The following is a 20,417-nucleotide window of genomic DNA, read 5'->3' as shown; positions in this document are numbered from 1 at the left end:
GCATAAGCTAAAAAAAAAAAGAAATATTCCAAAAGCTTCCAGCATTTGGCAAACCACCCATAGGTATTTGGTAACTATCACCTTTCACATTTGCACTTGCACTTCTATCACAATGCCTTCCAAGTATGCACAATGTCTCTAGGCAGCTACAATGTCTCCGAGCAACCTTGCCCAATCATGAAATCCTTGCTCTGCCATGGGATAGTATGGACTTACGAACTGAAATGGTAAAGAGAACATTAGCTATTTATTGCTGACGTAGTACAGTTATTTTTTACACTGACGGTATTCAAATTAAATTTTTCATTATTGTTAAATATCATGATGGGAGAGTATTATTAAAAATGTTACAAGTATGCAAATGCATATGTTTACGGGCATTTAGGTTTTACAGTGTTGTTTTGTTGTAAAGACATGCAAGGCATTCTGGAACAGTGGTCGGCAGCACTCCATAGGCTACGTATTAATATGAATAGGTGTTTCTGTAAACCTAGGGACAATAAACAGCTATCTCTGTTACAAAAACGAGCTGGTAATCGCTCATTGAAGAGGGAACTATGATAAAAAGATTGTTTTCCTAAAAGCATGGAGTTGACGAAAGAATAAGCAAGCAATGTCACATTAATGTTAAATAGCCTACATCTGAACGCTAGGTGGCAACGTAGTATTACATTTCACTAGTGTACTTGAAATACGGTGTGAGCTTCACAAGTAGGGTTGGGCACCGAAACACGGTTCTAATATGGCACCGGTGCCGACACAAACGGTAGTAACTGCATCGAATAACAACGTGGATTTCGGTGCCTCATTTCGGTGCTTAAATAGCGTTTTTTTAAAAAAAAAAAAAAATGTATACAAGGCATCACTGCATGTCATGCGCCATCTCTAACGTCAGGCTCTGATAGCTACACATCCAGATACAGTTAGCTAAACTGGATGTATAAACCAGAGGGGTGCACCACATAGGCGAGTGGACAGTGTTTGACAGCTTGCGTGAGCCCAAGTAGCTTACTTTAAAGCGATATCGCGAGCTCCTGTAAAAATCTAGCAGTGGGCCTAACTACACACAAGCAAAAGGCTATGAAACAACATCAACAGTAGGCTAGCCTATACATTACACAATATCCTTGCTAATGCGCTAACTGACATTTATTTGAAATGTTATCAGCAAAGTTGTAAGGTGAAAACTTTATTTCACGGTGTTAAACAACATAATGGCATGATATTAATCTTTCAATGTATTATTCGTAGGAGCAATGAGATATTGATAGTAAATTGAATATATCAGTTCAATTTCATGTTCAAATTTGTCTTATTAATAAAAAAAAAAAGCAATTCATGCTTTAGACCATTTTAATTTAAAACATTTTAAAAACAAAGTACCAGTTCAGGCACCGGCACCGTTTTAAAAGTATCGATTTAGCACCGGTATCGGATAAAACCCAAACGATACCCAACCCTATTCACAAGTAAGGAAGGTGCAAATATTATGTCATTTATCATGGGAAATTATTGGAAATGTTATTTCTTGTTTATTCTAATTGCAAACCACACACATCCATTCGTAATCACACGTAGGGCCTACACTTTTAATACCTTGAAAAGACTCTCATTTCGTTTATTTGATGTTGCCTAGCAACGCAGCGTTCAGAGCAAAGATTCTAGAACAGAGCTTCAGAGAGACACGTTTTGAGTTTGTGGCCAAGTACCTAAAATATCGGTTTCCATGTGTATGTGCTGGATGGTGTGCGTCCTTTATGAAAGTAAGTGTTTTATAGAGTTACAGACATAATGAGTCATGTTGTAGTGGTCCACATAAATGTGTCTTGTGTGGTTAGAAGCTAGCTAGCTATGTCATAGGGAGGAGATGTTGCTGTAACGTTATGGGATTTATGTTGCTTAGCGTAATGTCACGGTCATCTGATATGAGATGCTTGTACTCGTAAATTCGTCACTCGTAACTTTAGGAGTCCTATTTTTTTTTACTAAGAGTAATTCAGGGAGCATTTTAGCCCTAAAAGTAACGCCTGAGTCTGTGACAGCTTAAGCGAGGACTCCTAATAAGACCGATTCACAAACAATGTTTTGTGGTGGCATTTCATGTCGCGATGTTTTGAAATGCATCTGCAGGAGCTAACAATCATGAGGGAACAATTTTGCATTGTAGGCATAACTAAGGGATGCAGTAACACCAACAACAACAACCAAAACTAGTCTACTCATTGTTTACATGTACATTAAATGTAACGTTTCATTGTAAATCAAATGAAAAGATTCTCCTCTTTGCAAACGTTGCCATAGGCATATGATGACAGATCAATTTAATAATGTTGCTGCGTGAATCACGGTAAGCGCGAATGAAGTGGCCACTTCTTAATGGGACTCACTGTATGGAAGTAGGCTAAGTAAAATAGAGATGTTTCAAATAAGATAAGGTTAGGATATGCCCGCTTGACAACGGCAGAGATAACTGGCCTTTGGCCATAGCAACCATCCATTTAGAACGACTGGCCTTCATAGCAACCAAGGATCTTAGCTGTGATTATTCATGTAGCTACAGTATGCATGCAATGTGATGCAAAGTATAGAAAGGTGATGAAATATACAGAGACAGGTCAAGAAATATAGTGCAATGTAGACAGTAGTATACAGTTGATTTACAGAAGGTGGTTTAGAGTAATATGAATTAAATATAAATATGTGCAGTGTATTAGCAGTTATCTCATACAATAAGTAGAATAATGTATGTAGATGTAGCAGTAACATTATAATAGTAGAAATAATAATATAGATATATGCAGTGTATTAACAGAATATAATAAAACAGAATAAATATGGATATTCAATATGACAAATATATAACAGATATGTACATAACATACAGCTATGTGCAGTGTGGAAACAGTGTCATTGTAGTGCAGAAACAACATTATAAGAGTAGTAAGAATAAGTCTATGTGCAGGATGAATAGTATGAAGATCAGTAGAATAACTACGTATAAATGTAATTACAGTAGGCCTATGTACATTTGTAAATAAATAGAAAACTATGGGTGAGAGGGATAAATTAATTTTAATTAATCGTAAAAGTAAATTGCATTTAATTAAATTGCAATTAAAATCTTTCCAGTAGGCTTTAATATCACGCAAAAAGTACAACCAAAGCTGAGCTTGATCAACTAGAACGTCTAAAGAACCAGAACTTGAGTGTAGTTTTTTGCTGGGTCCCAGGCCATGTTGGTCTGAGGGGAAATGAGAAAGCGGACAGTGCTGCTAAGCAAGCCCTCAATGAAGAAGTCACAGAATGTCAAATCCCTGCCCCAGACCTTAAACCTATACTGAACTCTTACATCACAGATAAGTGGCAATCTGAATGGGATTAATGTACCAACAACAAGCAAAGAATGTGAATTTTGGCACGTTTTCATGATCCACTGGGTCGTTATGGGCCACACAAAATACGGTGTTGCTAAAATTACTCCTATTGTGGCTATGAGAGACATGAGTTCATGAGTATCCAGCTACATTCAATGAGTTAAGTAAAATACATTCACACACACAAAAAAAACATCACTAATGTTGTGGACATTCCTTTATTCTGAGATACATCAATAGGCTCTCAAAACAATCCCAAACAGACATAAGGTCTTTATAGAGCAAATCCATATAGATTATTTGTCAAATAAACCAGTAAAAACAGAATTAGGGGATGGAATATATAAACTCATAGCTCATATTTTTAAAATAAATCAGTGAAAAAGTATCCTGACAAACAAGCAGCATTTTAATGCCTTAGTCATATTTCATAATTTCATATATTTCAAAAATTCAGAATTTTTCTCTAGGTTACCTGCCCAGTTTGAGAGGTGCAAGACGCGTGACGTTATTTATTTTTGCAGCCAATCACTGCTGTTGTTTTATGTTATTGATTTGATTTGTCATAGAAGCTAAATTCGAAGGCAGGCCACAGGTAAAATCCAACGAACCGCATTCACCCCGCAAGGCAATAGTTGAATAGAGCTTTTGAGGTATTGCCACTGCTCCAACACTGAAAGGCACTGTTAAAATGCTTGGATCAAGCCAGGTTCAGCATAGCGTATGTCACTGTCTGCTCACGTTGGTGACCGGACCAGGGCAAGCACACTTTCGCAGTTCCCGCCGGAAATGCAGTCTAGTTATGTGTTGTATTTTTATTGACCAGTAGGTGTCCTAGGGTGCATTCGAAGCCTCGAGAAATGAACCACTTTTCAACACATTTGGCTGGAAAGCTTCAAGGGTTCAAGAAGCTTCATCTCGCCATCACTACGGCTATCGCGAAAATGCACACGTCACAAACGCACACATTTCTCAGTTAAAACATGTACTTACCATCGATGCGAGCAGCGCAGGTACCATATTCCACTCCACCATATCGGCGTCTACCCCAAGGCGCCACGGAGGGACACACAGCTGAGGAGGAAGAGGAGCATCCAGATGCTGCTGAGCAGACAGAAGGTGCCAAGGGTGGAGCGACGGCAGTTCCACAGACGCTGGACATGGGCGTGCTCTTCAATCTCCTTCAGCAGTCCATTCAAGACCAGCAGCAGGAGGCCCTCAAGCAAGAAAGGCGATGGCGCAGTGTGCAGATCCAGCTGAACAATGTCCACGATGAGCTGGAGAGGGAACGGCGGAGTCCAGCAGAGTGGCGAAGGCAACCAGGTGATGACGGCGCCAGAGATTCACCGCAGGATGGAGCACCGCGCAACCTGGTAGCGCCACCCCCAGGCTTCCAAGCAGCGGCGGCGGCAGCAGCAGCAGCGGCGGCAGCAGCAGCCGCAGCAGCAGAACCAGCGCCAGCACCAGAAGGTCCAGTTCCAGTTCCAGTGCCAGTACCAGCAGCCCCAGAGTCTCCTGTGGCAGCTCCTAGATGGCCTCCAGCACAGCAAGCAGTGCCACCCCCGGCATCTGGCCCAGCCGTGATGACTCCAGTTTCCTGGACAAGGGCTGCAGTGCCGAAGCTCGAAGAGGGGGATGACATCGAACAATACCTGATGACATTTGAGAGACTCGCCATGGCCTACAGATGGCCGAGAGCTGATTGGGCCGTTCACCTGGTGCCGTATCTTACAGGTAGAGCCCGAGCAGCGTACGTGGCAATGGACATGCAAAACGGCATGGAGCATGACCAAGTGAAGACGCCTATCCTGGCGAAATATGAAATTAATGGAGACTTACCGACAAAGGTTCCGGGATCCAGACGTGAGAGCAGAAGAGACCCCACGTGAGCTGTACGACCGCCTGAGGGACCTCTACAGGAAGTGGGTGAGACCAGCAGAGAAGACGGTGGAGCAGATAGGAGAGATCTTCATCCTGGAGCAGTATCTGCGCACCCTAGCTCCTGACATCCGGGTCTGGATCAAAGAGCACAACGCAGCCACAGGCCAGAAGGCGGCAGAACTGTTGGAGGCGTTCCTGGCAGCTCGACCTGGACCAAAGACGTTCCGCAACCAGAACTTCAACAGGCCAGCCGCGGACGGTAAGTCTGGTGTTCCTGGTGGGGGAGTTGGTCCTAGGGGGTTAGGACTGGTCAGAGCACCACAACACACCTACACTTCACCCTACACCACACCACCAAGGCCACCTACACGTCCCTACACCCCGCCACCTAGACACCCAGCACCTACACCACCAAGACCACATGTGTTATGTCACCACTGCAGTAAACCCGGTCACATTGCCCGAGATTGCCCAGTAAGGAAAGCTCATGGGTCCGGCTTTTGTAGTGTGCTAAGACCCGAAGAGGGAGCTGACAATGCATTGTCCAGAGTACAAACAGTACCTGTAACTGTGAATGACATATCTACACATGCACTCCTAGACACTGGTAGCACACACACTCTAGTCCAGCCACACCTCGTAGACACATCAGAGGATTTGGGGAAAGGGCAGCTGAGAGTATGTTGTGTTAATGGAGATGAACATGTGTACCCAGTTGCTGACATTAGACTGGAAGTTCGGGGGCAAGCTTTTTTGTTGAGAGCAGGCATTGTGAGTGGGCTACGCTATCCTGTAGGGTTGGGGCAGGATGTTTTGATTTTGCCTGAGCTTGTGCAGCCAGCCAGCCAGTCAGCATGGTGGTGACCAGAGCGCAGGCTAAGCAGTCAGCAGATGATGAAGCAACGAAGGCTGTGTGTGATATGTTGCCATACAGTCAGACTGACATTGACCTGGATATTGACCTCCCTGCAGTATATAAGACGCCTAAGACACGCAGGCTAGCTAAAATGCAGGGGACAACAGAGAAATCTGTAAGCCAACTACCAAAGCCAGATGGTGATTTGAAAGATGTGTGGAAGCCACCGAGTAATTTAAGTGACTTACAGAAAAGTGATGAGTCATTGAAAAATGCTTTCTCTAAGGTTACTGAGATTGATGGTGTTAAGACAGGAGAGTCTGCTAATCTTAATGGAGAGTTTTATTTTGTCAAAGATGACTTGCTGTACCACCAACCAGAAGATGCCGCTGTTGAGCAGATTGTTGTCCCAAAATGTCTCAGAGATAAGATGCTGTGTTTGGGGCATGACATACCATGGGCAGGACACCTGGGCACTGTTAAGACACTGGAGAGGATAGCGTAGTGTTTTCACTGGCCAGGCATGTACACTGATGTCCTACGTTACTGTCGTTCATGCTCCATCTGTCAACTGACCAGTAAACACAAAGCTAAACCTTCCCCTTTGCATCCACTACCCATCATTGGTGTTCCCTTTCAGAGGTTAGGGATGGATATAGTGGGACCCCTTGAGAGAACACGCTCAGGTCACAGATTTATCCTTGTAATGTGTGACTATGCAACACGCTACCCCGAAGCATTCCCACTATCCAAAATCACAGCAGGTTCAGTTGCACGTGCACTTCTCCAACTGATCTCCAGGGTAGGCATACCACACGAAATCCTCACTGACCAAGGTACCACATTTCTGTCAAAAACATTGAGGCAAGTTTACAGTTTACTGGGGATTAAGGGGATAAGGACCACTCCCTACCATCCCCAGACTGATGGGCTGGTGGAGCGGTATAACCAGACCCTGAAGGCCATGCTCAAGAAGTTTGTGGCAGACAATGGCAAAGACTGGGACCAGTGGTTGCCATACCTCCTGTTTGCCTAGAGGGAGGTACCACAGGCATCCACTGGTTTCTCCCCATTCGAGCTCCTGTATGGGTGTCAGGTCCGGGGCCCACTGGATCTTCTGCGCGACACCTGGGTGACCCCAAAACCCCAGGAGCAGGACAGTGTGCTCTAATATGTCTTGAAGATGCGACAGAAGATGGAGGACATGTCGACCATCGTGGAGGACAACATGACAAAGGCCCAGCAGACCCAGGCTCGGTGGTATGACCAGAGGGCGAGGCAGAGGAGCTTCGCGCCTGGGCAGCAGGTCCTGCTGTTGCTGCCGACCACCGAGAACAAGTTGCTGGCCCGGTGGCAAGGACCATACCGGGTGACACGTCAGCTGGGGCCTGTGACGTATGAGCTGGAGATGCCGGGGCGTCGAAAGACCAAGCAGGCGCTCCACGTAAACCTGCTCAAGGAGTGGCGGGACCGTAAAGAAGTGCCCAGCCAGCAGCTGATGGTGCAGGACGTGCAGGGTGATGTAGAGCCACCAGAGCAGTTCTTCCCGTCAGCAGTTTCACCAACTGACCCTGAGATTTCCCACTTGACGGCTCAGCAGGCGCAGGAATTGAAGGCCATCATTCCTCCTGGCCTGTTTTCTGAGCAGCCGGGACGGACGCAGCTGGTGGAACACGACCCGCTGCTGAAGGACACTACTCCAGTGCGGCAACGCATGTACCGCATCCCAGAGCGTCTGCTTCCCGCTCTGCAGGAGGACCTGGAGGTGATGAAGCAGCTGGGCGTGATCGAGAGGTCCAGCATCAGCTGGAGCAGTCCAGTTGTGCTGGTCCTGAAGAAGGACAGGAGCATACGCTTCTGCATTGACTTCAGGCAGTTGAACGCACAGTCCACCTTTGATGCCTACCCAATGCCCAGGCTGGAGGACCTGATCGAGGGGCTTGGGAGGGCGTCCTACATCACCACGCTGGACCCTTTGCAGGGGGTATTGGCAGGTGCCCCTGGCGGAGGAGGCAAAGCAGTACACAGCCTTTCGTACTCCGCAGGGGCTGTACCAGTTCACCACCATGCCCTTTGGCTTGCAGGGTGCGCCAGCAACCTTCCAGAGGCTGATGGACCGTGTCCTGGAGGGCACGGGCGGTTACGCAGCGGCCTATCTGGATGACGTGGTGGACCTTATTCAAACTTTTGCCTTTAGCGCGGCTATCGCGAAAATGCACACGTCACAAACGCACACATTTCTCAGTTAAAACATGTACTTACCATCGCTGCGAGCAGCGCAGGTACCAGTTGTCTCGTCCCATATTCCACTCGCAACACAATAGTTCACCGCACTACAAACAAATATTTCTCACTCACCGCTGCCATTGGGTGTTCCATCGGAATGGTCCGTGGGGAAACCGGAGCCCTTGCAGAACCAATGTTCTTAACCACTGTCCGGTTCAGTGGCGCGAACTTTGATTGTCATGGTGACATAATATGTGAGTAAGTATTGTTTTGTAGCTTTATTTCATGCATACTGAGTAAATGTGGGATGTATGTTTTCTACTTTTTAAAAGCTATTTTCTGGGGATATTGTGGTAATTTGTATGTACTTCTAAATGTATGTTTTTAAAGGTTTTTGTAATGCCATTTTCTGATTGGTTTAGTGTCTGTCCAATCACAGCTCTCTGGTAGATTGTGAGCCCTTCAAAAGGGCAGGGGTTTTCATTTGGGGAGAGAGAGAGCCAGGGTAAAGCACGCTTGCTGTGAAGCTGTGCAGAGAAGTAAGTGCAAGAGAAAGTGCTATTGTGATCGTTATCTAAACAGTCTTTTGTTGTAGTTATATTTGTGTTGCCTGATTGAGGCCGGTTTTGTTTTCCGTTTATCCTCAGTTTTTGTTTTCTCTTTTGTTAATCACTACTACTGCACTGTAAATAAAACTCGCACCCGCTTCACTTTAGTTTTGAGTTGCCTAGTCGTTCTTCTTGCGGTCATCCTGATATAAGAGAGGGGTGGGCAAGCCTCAATCTCACAATGTTCATCACTGGGCAGCTCACATTCTGGACACAATCAAACTATTATTCCCTCCAAATTCAGCTGAAATTCTCTCACAACCAGCCAGAGTAAATTAAGGAGCATGTCTGGGGGGGAGGCAAATGAAGACTGGCTCCATTGGTGAGGTAAGTGTCGTCACTGCCCAGTACTACAGTAAGAAACAGTAACACACCCAGCTCAGTGTTTAGACTCTCGGTATTCATAATGTGTTAGTGTTAGTCATAACAAATAACGAATTCAGTGGCAGTGAAGGGCATTGAGCTCACCACTGGGATGGCATGAGTTACTCCATCTCCGCTGTCAATCACTATGCCCGTCAGCGTCCGCTCTCCGACCTGGCGTGATGTCCAAGAGGCCGCCAGGGCAAGCACTGCCTGAAAAAATAAAAAACACCGCCAACAAAAATAAAATCAGATATTTAAAAAAATGGGTACGCAATAAAATCTTGAATGTATCAAACTACATTTAATTCACTTAAGTTTTCGAACTTTTTCAGCAGCTTTTTGGAATTTGAGTCATCAGGGCTTTATGGCCTGAAAAGCTTTCATGAGCAAATTTTACGACATAAACATGCTTTATTGCATAAAACTGAATTAAAGTCTATTTCCCTGAGTGGTTTTAAGACCAAGGCTTTTCTTTATTGATTCCTCCCAACACTCTTTATGAGAAACGTACCTGCACTGCAATGTACAATCCGGGCACATTGAAGGTCTCAAACATTATCTCTGCCAAATACTCTCTGTTCTCAGGGGTGTTCAGAGGAGGCTCTGTCTGAGAGAGACACACATGCATCCAACGCAGGGTTTGAGGTTAAACTCTCAGGTTTGGTCAGTGCAACTGCAACAGGTTTGTTAAAAGTAACATGCTGTAGGAATTGCCCTTTTCATTCATTTTCAATGTACTACTGTAGGTACCCATTTCACTCTAAGGGGGTACCCAATTTGTCTAAAAACCAACTAAAAGAGTCATGCTCCGTGATAACAATATTACATAGTGTACTGTTCCAGACACGCATTGGCAATATCAGAGACTCTGGATATAGTTTTCTTTAGTGTAAATCAGTGTGTCATTAAAATGAGTTTGAAGCTGTTATTTTAAGGTAAAATAATTATACTGTGTTATTATCCCATAGACATAACTTGACTGAGGTGAGTTTAAGGATTTATTTAGCCAGATGAGCTGAAAACACCAAATACCCTTAACAGACATATTTGCTTGAGAATGCATTCAATTTATCAATGCATAATGAAGTACCGGTAAGTCCTGCTTCTTTTAGGATAGACAAAGCATAGACACTGCAGATCAAAATCAATGATTATATTACTGAAGCATTGTCAAGTGCTACATTGATGTTCCATTCAGAAGCGTTCTACATTGTTCACATGTCTTACATTCCTGTCTCTCTGTAATGCTAAATAACTGTGCTGATGAAGTAAAACCCAAAAGCTTAATGATGAAGTACTTTAGTAAGATACAGCAAAAATACACACAACCATAATTGACCTGACATGGAGCAGAGCACACCCTTAGCTATGTCTGATTCCCCTCACCATTAAGAAATTGTGATCTTCAGGTTCAGCCCGCAGGTACTTGAAGATAATTTGCTCCATGAACTTTTCCATCAGATCCCAGTCCTCAACGATACCGTGCCTGATTGGCCACTTTTGGAGACAGAGGAACAGCAAGTGAGAAAATGGCTGAGAGAGACTGAATATGACCCTGTGCTCTGATAAAAAAAATATTATCTCAGAGAGAAAGACAGGGAGATCAAGAAAAAAGACAAAAATAAATGAAAGAAAGAAAGAAAAAGACAAAAAGACAAAGGCAGGTAAAAAATAAATATATATGGCTAAATGAGTAATAATAGCATGTGCGTGTTTTGTCCTGGCTAGAAATCAATAATCAAGTGTAAAACATGCACTGTTGATGGTACATTGATGATACAGTTTGAGTCAAACAATGAACTATTTACAGTACTCTCCAGTGGTTTGTACCACACAAATACATCTAAGTAGGTGAGGACAGGCAGCAACTTCCCATAAACATCATCCCAAACATTATCAAAGATACAGTTCCAAACTGTGGTTCCAAAATACAGTTTTTAAACACACAACACCTTGGTTGCATAGTTGGGCTTGTCTATAGCCTCATCTCCGATGAAGAAGTCCAGGTCATCCACACCTTTCATCAGCCTTCTCTGGGCCTGGTCTCCAACACTGGCTGTCTCCCTGATCGCTATGCCTGAGGAAACACCACAACAATACTGCTATGGAATACGCCACAGTCAATCTCATGTTGATGCCTTCTATTTGTTGAGCAAAAACGGACTGTCACTGAGGCCATCATACTCAAGGTCATACTAGAGGTAAAAAAAGCTGACACCATCTGAAATTGTGACAAAAAACCAAGCTAGACGATTCTTTCCATAAACAAAGCGAGCGCAGAATTTTGGATATCTGCGAACACGCTCAAGGTAACCTGGCCACGGCAATGATGTAGAACTCAGTTGTCTTTTAATTAGCTTCTCCCCCAGGCCAGGTTTAATTGAAAGCTGGGTTCAAAAGAGCTCACTGGTATCAAATTGAAGGTGAACAACTTGGCATTATATTCACCACATGTACTGTATCTCTCTCACTGAAGGTGAAGTCTGTATGATTGCGCATTAATTACGCTTAAAAAAAAAAAAGAGTTGAATTCTGACTTGAATACCGATAGATAGATAGTCTTTAATTCATGTAAATATAGAAAAGACCAATAGGCTACTTAACAGTACCAGATGATTGATATGCTCTAGACAAGTGCAGAGATTGAGCTCCATCAGACAAGTGCAGAGAATGCTCTACATTCATGAATGTGTTTAGAGAACCTCAATACAGTCATACAAGTAAAAGCTAAAATCAAATATGCACACTAAATGGGACCCTGAAAAACATTAATTATTCTATTGCTTGAATGTTTCTGCATTGAAGCCAATCTACAATGTAGCAACATCATCCAACAGAAGATACAGTATTTGCCTCCAGCAATTTGATTTAAAATGTAATTGTACTCACATGATGGCATTATAAACTGTGGCTCTGTGTTACCAGCATATCCAATCTTGGTGTACCTGAAGTCAAACAGGAACAGCAACTCCCTAATAAGGCCTCATTTTGATAATGTCTTATTTAAAATAACATAATCAGCTTAATAAAGAGTCCTGATGGTCCTTAAATAGTTCATTGTCCCTTCAAAAAAGTGTAGAAAAGTGATATTTTCCTCTCTGATGAAAACTTTTAATGGGATATTTGAACCTCAGACCTTTCCTATCAATTATGAACATAAAGTCATGGGTCTTGTATAAGCTCTTTCATTAAAACTGGAGCCTAACAGATTGAGAGGGGGTAAAAGTGGGTTCAGTGGAAATTGGTTTGTTCCAAAGCGGCCAAAAACAAGCTCCAACTAATTACAAATGACCTTGATCACCGCAGTTTTGCCCTCCGGCAAAATGTGCCATTTTCACTTACAGGGGGGACATAATGCACTGCTATCATACCTGAAAACTCATCTGTTTAGCCAGCTACTCAATTCTTCACTTTGCAAGTCAGATGCACCTTACAGGAATTAGTGATATTCATTACTTTCATTGTTAACCATTTGCTTTTGTCAATCTTGATTTTAGTTCATTTTCCAGAATTACAGTAGACCATCACTGATGAAAATGACAATCTCCAAAGCACAAAAATCTAGCACAGTGACAGCTCTTGTTGGAGGCACACATGACCCATTTTCCTATTATGGAAATGTGCCACTGGTGATAAGATATGAAAACAGAGATGTAAAATAGGGTTATTACATTACAAAATAGAAAACACATATGTTTGATAAAACTTGTAAAACATTATTTATTTTGTCATGTCAGTGATTCTCTGTCTGTATTATGCTACTGTAGCCTACATAAATGGCTACATATTATTTGAATATGATGTGCAACCTCAGCTGCAGCAGGGAAAATGTTGTGTAGCCTATTAGACTACTTCCTTTAATGTAGGCTACTAAATACAAACCAGTGTTGTGTTATAAGGAGCAGTGCCGCAGAGGACATGCTCCCTGAAATAAACAAACTTACCCCGTCCCACAGTCAATCACGCAGGGAGGTAGGGGTACTGCCATGCTGACGATGCTGCTACAATCGCCTAAAAACAGACCATTCTTAAATTTGCCTTAACGCGCATCATTTCATATTTACAGGATAATAGGCATTGAAATACAATGTAGGCTAACTACAAATGTAAACTCGAACAGTAATTTACAGACCTGGTCGATGAACTGGTTGTGCCCGGCTATCGCATGCACCGTTAGTTCTCCCTATGACAGTGCGAGTACTTCCCGAGTCAAAAGGAAACGCGGAAAAAATAGAACAGCACCGGAAAGCTTTCCAGTTGGTAGCTACTAGCCTATGCCCGTTTGGTTTAGAACAATGTCAAAGACATTCTGGTAGTTGTCCTTATTGATAGTCTAATTTATCAATGTCTACAAGGCTACTATTTTTCCAGAAACAACATGTAGCCTATCAAACACTATTAGTTTTTGTTTATAATAATAGAGCCAAGACCCACCATGTGGCTTTCTGAATAGGCTATATCACCCTTTTAAAGTGAGATCTTAAAAGTTTCAGTTTATTCATTTCCCGAACAATTGATAACAGACAATGTTAGGGTCTTGTGATTACTGCCGAACATAGCATTTCACTGTTCCCTGACAGTAGATGGCGCTGTTGTAATTTCCCTCTCCTTTTTGAAATATTTCATAAGATTGTACAACATGATCAGGTTTATTTGTGGGCTCGTGTGGGCATCTAGCTCCTGGGCAAGTTCTCCTGTAGACCCTAGCCTAATTATTCTGTGATAGGCTATTATGAATAATTACAAATGTGCACATGTGAAATGTCAGTTGATTTTGCTCTTATATGATTACATTGCATTTCAAAAATACAATGCCTATGCAAAACATATGGTTACTCATTCGAATTGTTTGATTGGATTGGATATCAAGGTTGTCCGGTGAACACGTTTCGTCTGGTCAGGCTCAGGCTATTTCAACACAAAAATCAGGTTGCCGTTTAGGAGAAGTGCTTATACTCCTAACACTACGGTAATAGTTGCTAGAGGAAGTGAAGCTGCAGTGTGATTTTTGTGCGCGAAAAATAAAATGGGATAAGAAATGTCAGCATGTCTGAAACCGGTGCTCAGGTAAGGAGATAGTTTGTTGTTTCTACATAAATGTGTAGGCCTATGTCTAGGTTAGCTTTATAATCAACACAATTACTTTGTGTATATCAAACATTTTGTAGTCTTTGACTTCTCTTGTTGCACCAGAGCCCGTCTATTAGACATTCTCTGGTTGCACTGTCAACACAACCTGCTGCTTTCACCCAAAACACCGTATTGGCAGAAATTATGATTTCAACCTAAACACCGAGTTGGTCGAAATCGAATCAGTTAGCCGGTTCCTTAGCCATTCAGCCAGATGTCATATTCTCGCTGGCCAGTGTTTTTTTTTTTTTTTTTTTTTTGTCATTCTGTAATACCAGCAAAGGTTGTTTTTACAGTTGTTTGCGAGGCTTGAAGGACGGCGGTGTTTGAAGGACATCGAGCCCCAACTATTTCCTGAAGATTGTGGACCATTACAAGGTATATTCGTAGGCTGGCTACCACCCATTTAAAGAGATCTTCCATCTCTCTGGGTTGGTGGCAAAGTTCGAATGCCTAGTAGGCCAGTGGACCCCGCTGTTTGGTTTAGCCAACTTTTTAACAAGATGAGAAGAGAGGCTACTCCAAACTGCATTTAGATAGTTGATGTGGCCACATTGTTGAACAGTGTGACATTCTAGATTAAGATTCATTATAAAAAACACTGACTTTCTTGCATCCTAAACAATATGGGTTCTTCTCGTTTCTGCAGGAGACATTGTGGAGCTGCATGGCACAGAGGGCACTGCTAAAACCGAGATGCTGTACCACCTGATCGTGCGCTGCATCCTGCCAACAAAGCATGGGGGCCTGGAGGCAGAGGTCATGTTTGTGGACACCGACTTCCACTTTGACACACTTCGTCTGGTGACCATCCTAGAGGCCAGGTTGGCTCAGCTGGCAGCGGGGGCCGCAAGCGAGAAGCATCCAAAGGAGGGCACTGAGGAAGAAGAGGGTGATGAGGAGACGGTGAAGGCATGCCTGCGGAGGCTCTTTGTGGTCCACTGTAGCAGCTCGGCACAGATGCTTCTCAGCTTTCATTACCTGGAGGGCTGGTTCAGCAGTAGGCCCGCTCTGGGCCTGCTGGTCCTGGACAGCATCTCCGCCTTCTACTGGCAGGACCGGAGCGGCGGTGGGGAGAGCGTGCCCCGGCAGGAGGCCAACCTTCGGAAGTGTGCCCAGCTCCTAGATCGGCTTCGCAGGGACTATGGCATTGTGGTTTTTGCCACCGTGCACGCCGTTATGAGGAACTATGGGTCATCTGAAGCATCCAGTAGCACAGCACCCAGACCGTGTGAGGCACCATCACCTTCATCATCATCATCCTCATCTTCAAACTCTCGCCGATGGAGCACCGTGGTTGACTTTGATAAGCCATACCTGTGCCGGGCGTGGCAGAGACTGGTCACTCACAGGTTGGTGTTCTCAAAGAGTGACATTTTAAAGGGCAGAAGGCCCGTGTTCTCTGTGGCGTGTACCACCACCAGGACGAGGGGAGTGAAGAGGAGCTCATTCTGTATAGCAGATACTGGGTTGCAGTTCTTATGATTAGGGCTACTATTTTATAATTTTGTAATGACTAAGGCTACTTTCATCTTCATGTGATTAAGGCTACTGGTTTGTTTTGTTCAGTGGTGACCTTTTTGTTGTTTCTTCTTGTTGTTTGTGACCTTGTTATTACTTTTGTCCCAGCTCTGGAGAAATAGAACATTTTAGAGCTACTGTCTAATTCAGCCTCCATTCAAACAATATGGCTATTTAATGTAAGTCTATGTAGGGATATTAACATGTTAAATTATCGTTCAATTATTACTTTATCAGTGATCTCAGTTATTGCATTTCTGTGTGCATTACTAAAGTGCCAACTTTATACACAATTTGGTGTAAGTGTGGATTTAGTGGACTTCCTCAAGGCTTCAAGACTCTGGTTCTCTGCTGTCTGACAACCTGAAATAACGTTTTGTGTAGAATATTTCACAAATACTTTTCATAACCTTGTTTCATTGGTGCATTTTGTGTATCTTAATTACGGAGATGAAAAAATAAGTCTTTGTGAAAATTCTGATCACAAAAATGTAATTTGGATCAAGACCATCAAATATTGTTTGGTCTGTCAAAATAATTTTTAAAAGAGCTTCTAAGCAATTTGTTAACATTTCAGTGAAATTATGTTTGTATGGGTGTATTTTCAGACTTTAAACCATCAGGCCTACACTTTTGCCCTGCAATTCTTTGACCTTAGCAATTTATCATTTTCCTATGAAGAGCCCAAATTATACACTGTAACTGCCTCTCCTGGTAAGTAACTGATGAACATTAGGAAAGAACCTTGCCTAGTGCATCAAAAGTTCAGTCCCAAAGTAGAGTCTCCATCTGAAATCTCATCTCACCCCCACTCCACTCACACTGCATCCAAACCGCTAGAACATCCTTGCAGGTCAGCTCACCATCTAATTAGCCTTTGTATTTTGACATGCTATCCTTGTTTCCTATACATTCGCCCTGTGGCAGGGGGGGTGGGTGGTGAAAGAAATAAACAACTAATTACCAGCCATGTGTCAGATGCGAGTGGGCTGATGGGTCTGCTCAGGCGCCAGCTGTACTGTGCTCACAATGGCTGCTCAGCTTCCTCGGCTTCTTGTTGGCCTGCGTCTTGTTGGCATTGGCCTGCAACGCTTGAGCGATGCTCAGGCTCGGAACAATTAAGCAGAATTGGTTGTTGCTTTGGGTTCCCACAAGGATGACACACCTCGCCATTCTCATTCCGCAGCAGATGTTTGCCAGGTTGTCTCATTGTTCAGATGGCCTAGGCTTCCCCCTCAGGGGTGAGAACTGGGTGCAATGTGTGAATGTGGAGGGATTGATTACTGAAGGTAAGCAGAGTAAATCGTGGTAGGAAAAATGCATTATACTCGATCAGTGGATATTTTGCTAGAGTTTTTACTGCATTTGGAACTTCTTAAAAATTTTAAGAATTTGAAAAAATATTATTGTTAATCAAAACTTTAAGCTTTGTTAAGAAGGTATATTTCCTGGATTCTCTATGCAATCCATTTGTCAGTCCTCAGAGGTTGAAACACCTGTGACTTTTAAAGACTCATGGTCAATAAACATTTAGATCTTGGCAACCAGGGGCTGCTTTAATAGCATGGCAGTTGGACAGCTATTATAGTCTCTTCCATTGTTCACTCAGACTGCCTCCCTACAATCACCTGGATCTTCAGTCAATACTAAGGTTCACTCATTACTCACATATAAAGCCATGGATCAATCCCCTGCTATCAAATGAAGGGGGATGAAGCTGGGGCAAAGTTGGCACCAGAACAAAACAATTTCTTTGGTGGTCTGTGAGTTTGATCTTTTCTTTATTTTACACCTGATAAGAAAACAGCTTGCATCTGGTTAGAACAGTGAATCACCTTTTTAAACGCTTGATGTTGTCTGGTATTTTGATGACGTTTTACTTAGAAATGATGGGTTTGTTCTGTCTCAGAACTGTTGGTAAAACTAAAATTGAGAACAATATTCTGAAAATAATGCAAATCACATGAATCATTTGTAAATTGTCAGGTTATCTGTGTGTTTGTTGTGCAGGGATTTCATATGGGGGGGGGGGGGGGGGTCTGTTGGGGAGGACAGTCTCATCCTCAAGTGTGTATCCTCAATATTTGTTAGGTACATGGCTGCAACTTTAGTTTCAGCAGTCAAAACAAAGTACGCTGTCTGTACTGGTAAGGTCTCTCTTCATAACTGTTAAAAAATGGAGCATAAAATGGTGCCTCACCATTGGATTGATTAATGAAAGGCATTTTTAAGCGCACTTCATCCATTATGGCAGGCAGTCTCTTCTCATACACTGATGCCATAAACAGACAGTTGCATAATTGACAGTAGCTTTTTATATCTATAATGCAGCCGGCAGTAAATAATTGATTGTGATTCCTTACTGTAATTTCCTCCTATCTGATAAAATGGTCACATAACTCATGAGAACAAGACATTTGTGGTCATGCTGCATGTTTGCATGTCATAGAAATGATTTCTAACATGCACAAAACACAAAATGTATGCCATTTGTGTTTTTTTGCTATGTGCATACCCTCTCCCTCTCTCTCATTTTACAGTCATGCATTTCACAGGCACCCACACATTTCACACCCTCTCATAAATGCACACTAAAATACAATACTCTTAATGTTACTGCTACTACACTGTACATATCTGTACATGTAGTTCATACACTGTTCTTACTGCATAGCCATATATATTCTGCTCTTGCAAGGCACATATTTATATTTAATTTATATTACTGTAAACCAGTGTTTCTCAAACTTTTTCAGACCAAGGACCACTTAACCAATAAATAGAAACCTCACGGACCACCTAGCTAAAAAAAACAGTAGACCTACTTCAACAGTATATTACACAATAGGCATAATCACTGAACAACCTTGCTTATTGTCTTGGCACCTTGCTTATTGTGTCAGAGGATTCATATGATTTAAACTGGCATAGGTTACATAGACAGTGTTGCAGAACTGTTTGGATTTACATACAAGTTGGTTCAATATTGCAAACAACTTATTTATATTTTATCACGTCTGCCCGCGGACCACTTGGGCTAGCTTGTGGACCACCCGGACCACACTTTGAGAAACACTGCTGTAAACCATAGGCTACCACTTTCTTAACTGTATACTACTGTCTACACTGCACTATATGTCTTATATACTGTTTATACTGCACCACCTGTCTATACTGTGTAGATCACATTGCACTTTTCTGCTTTTTGGTACTTCTGGTTAGACGCAAACTGCATTTTGTTGTCTCTGTACTTGTACTCTGCACTATGACAATAAAGTTGAATCTAGTCTAATACATTCACTCTTTCCCTGTATGCACTTTCTCTCCTAACACACGTGTATCCTTAACACGCATTTTCATTCACTCGCTATCTCTATCTATCTCTCTCTCTCTCTCACTCACACACACACACACACACACACACACACACAGATGACTCTGTGGGAGGATAGAAGAGGAGTTGGAGAGGAGGAGTAGCCTCAGCATCAGTAACACACTGTCCTTTCAGACAGTGGGCTCTCTTTTCAGCCCTCAGCCTCATTTCCTCCAGCACCTGGGCTGCTTTGGACCTCCTCCATGCCGTCCTTGACCTCCAGTAAACCCCCAGTTCCCAGCCACAGGAACACTGTCTGGCGCTAAGGATGATTTCACATAAAAGGCTGTCTTTCTCTTCAGAAGTGAGAGATACTTTTGTGGTTCTATACACACAATTGGCTCTGGTTTATTTAGCCTTCATTTAGACTTGGCTATAGGCCTATACTATTAAGATATAGGTTAGAGTATAAATGACCACTGGATAATAGGCCCAAGCTGCACATGGAAATATTGGGTGTCTCGCATATGTTTTTACCTCATCTGTTTTTAAATCTTCTGTTTGTAAATCATATGGAAAGTGAAATGAGGAAGACCGTGATCTGTGATCTTGGCACACTGCCTTGTATTTTGTGAACTAATCCTTATTTGTCAGTTATAACTTTGTGTTGTTATTCATGAATACATTAACTAAAATGTGTATATTGGTTCTGTGTTTTTGTCTCCAAGAGTCTAAATGACGTTAGTTTTTCTTGCCACGGTGTAGTAGAAATGAGAAGGCCATTAGTTCAGATTTGATGTCGAATAACTGACAGACCTGCGTAAAATAGTGGTGCGTAATAAGGAAACGGTCCGGTTCGCACAGTTTAGAAACTCCAGTGCCAGACTTTACGACTGATAGATGATGACTGTAAAGGCTTTTTACCTAACGAGTGCCCTGATGTAGTCATCCGCAGGGTCAGTAAGACTTTCTTATTGCATGCAACTACTTCCGTTTGCGCTTTATGGAAAAACAGACTGTATAGGGGCAGCTCTTTTCAGTAGCGGTCGTCTCTTTTTTTATTCCGCGCAATATGAATGTGTCAATAACAGCGCTTGATTGGGTCTATTTAACAGAGAGACGTTGACAGGTAGTACTCCGGT

General features: G+C 42.8%; 2 protein-coding genes across 4 annotated transcripts in view; one reads left to right on the top strand and one right to left on the bottom strand.

The window, feature by feature from the left end:
• The window catches only part of actr3b (actin related protein 3B), a 29,543-nt gene extending 16,007 nt beyond the window's left edge, over nt 1-13,536 (bottom strand). The window contains exons 1-7 of the mRNA XM_042067517.1: nt 13,444-13,536; nt 13,256-13,322; nt 12,201-12,256; nt 11,264-11,388; nt 10,698-10,808; nt 9,823-9,918; nt 9,414-9,521 (exon numbers count right to left, since the gene is read on the bottom strand). Coding sequence (XP_041923451.1) covers nt 9,414-9,521; nt 9,823-9,918; nt 10,698-10,808; nt 11,264-11,388; nt 12,201-12,256; nt 13,256-13,299 — 540 coding nt within the window. The 5' untranslated portion in view covers nt 13,300-13,322; nt 13,444-13,536. The remainder of the gene's footprint in view (nt 1-9,413; nt 9,522-9,822; nt 9,919-10,697; nt 10,809-11,263; nt 11,389-12,200; nt 12,257-13,255; nt 13,323-13,443) is intronic.
• Nucleotides 13,537-14,227: 691 nt separating this feature from the next.
• On the top strand, nt 14,228-16,590 carry xrcc2 (X-ray repair complementing defective repair in Chinese hamster cells 2). 3 transcript variants are annotated; one of them, XM_042067515.1, is made up of 3 exons: nt 14,228-14,378; nt 14,738-14,819; nt 15,091-16,590. In XM_042067515.1, exons 1-3 carry the CDS (start codon nt 14,358-14,360, stop codon nt 15,924-15,926), a joined length of 939 nt encoding a protein of 312 aa, XP_041923449.1. In that variant the 5' UTR covers nt 14,228-14,357; the 3' UTR covers nt 15,927-16,590. The 3 variants fall into 3 exon arrangements, with proteins under 3 accessions (XP_041923449.1, XP_041923448.1, XP_041923450.1); XM_042067514.1 differs by having other exon boundaries at nt 14,230-14,378; nt 14,725-14,819; XM_042067516.1 differs by lacking the exon at nt 14,738-14,819 and having other exon boundaries at nt 14,277-14,378.
• The last annotated feature ends 3,827 nt before the right edge of the window (nt 16,591-20,417 follow it).

Source organism: Alosa sapidissima, chromosome 17 (genome assembly GCF_018492685.1).
Source record: "Alosa sapidissima isolate fAloSap1 chromosome 17, fAloSap1.pri, whole genome shotgun sequence".
NCBI lineage: Eukaryota > Metazoa > Chordata > Actinopteri > Clupeiformes > Clupeidae > Alosa > Alosa sapidissima.
Note: the sequence above shows the minus strand (reverse complement) of the source record. Positions and strands in the feature narration are given on the sequence as shown.

What these genes read in the sequence shown, in the direction of transcription:
- xrcc2 (XM_042067514.1), top strand. Translation starts at nt 14,350, where the DNA reads ATGTCAGCATGTCTGAAACCGGTGCTCAG. An exon ending in TGTCTGAAACCGGTGCTCAG is followed by an intron (nt 14,379 to 14,724) that starts GTAAGGAGATAG and finishes ATACCAGCAAAG; the next exon opens with GTTGTTTTTACAGTTGTTTG. An exon ending in AGATTGTGGACCATTACAAG is followed by an intron (nt 14,820 to 15,090) that starts GTATATTCGTAG and finishes TCGTTTCTGCAG; the next exon opens with GAGACATTGTGGAGCTGCAT.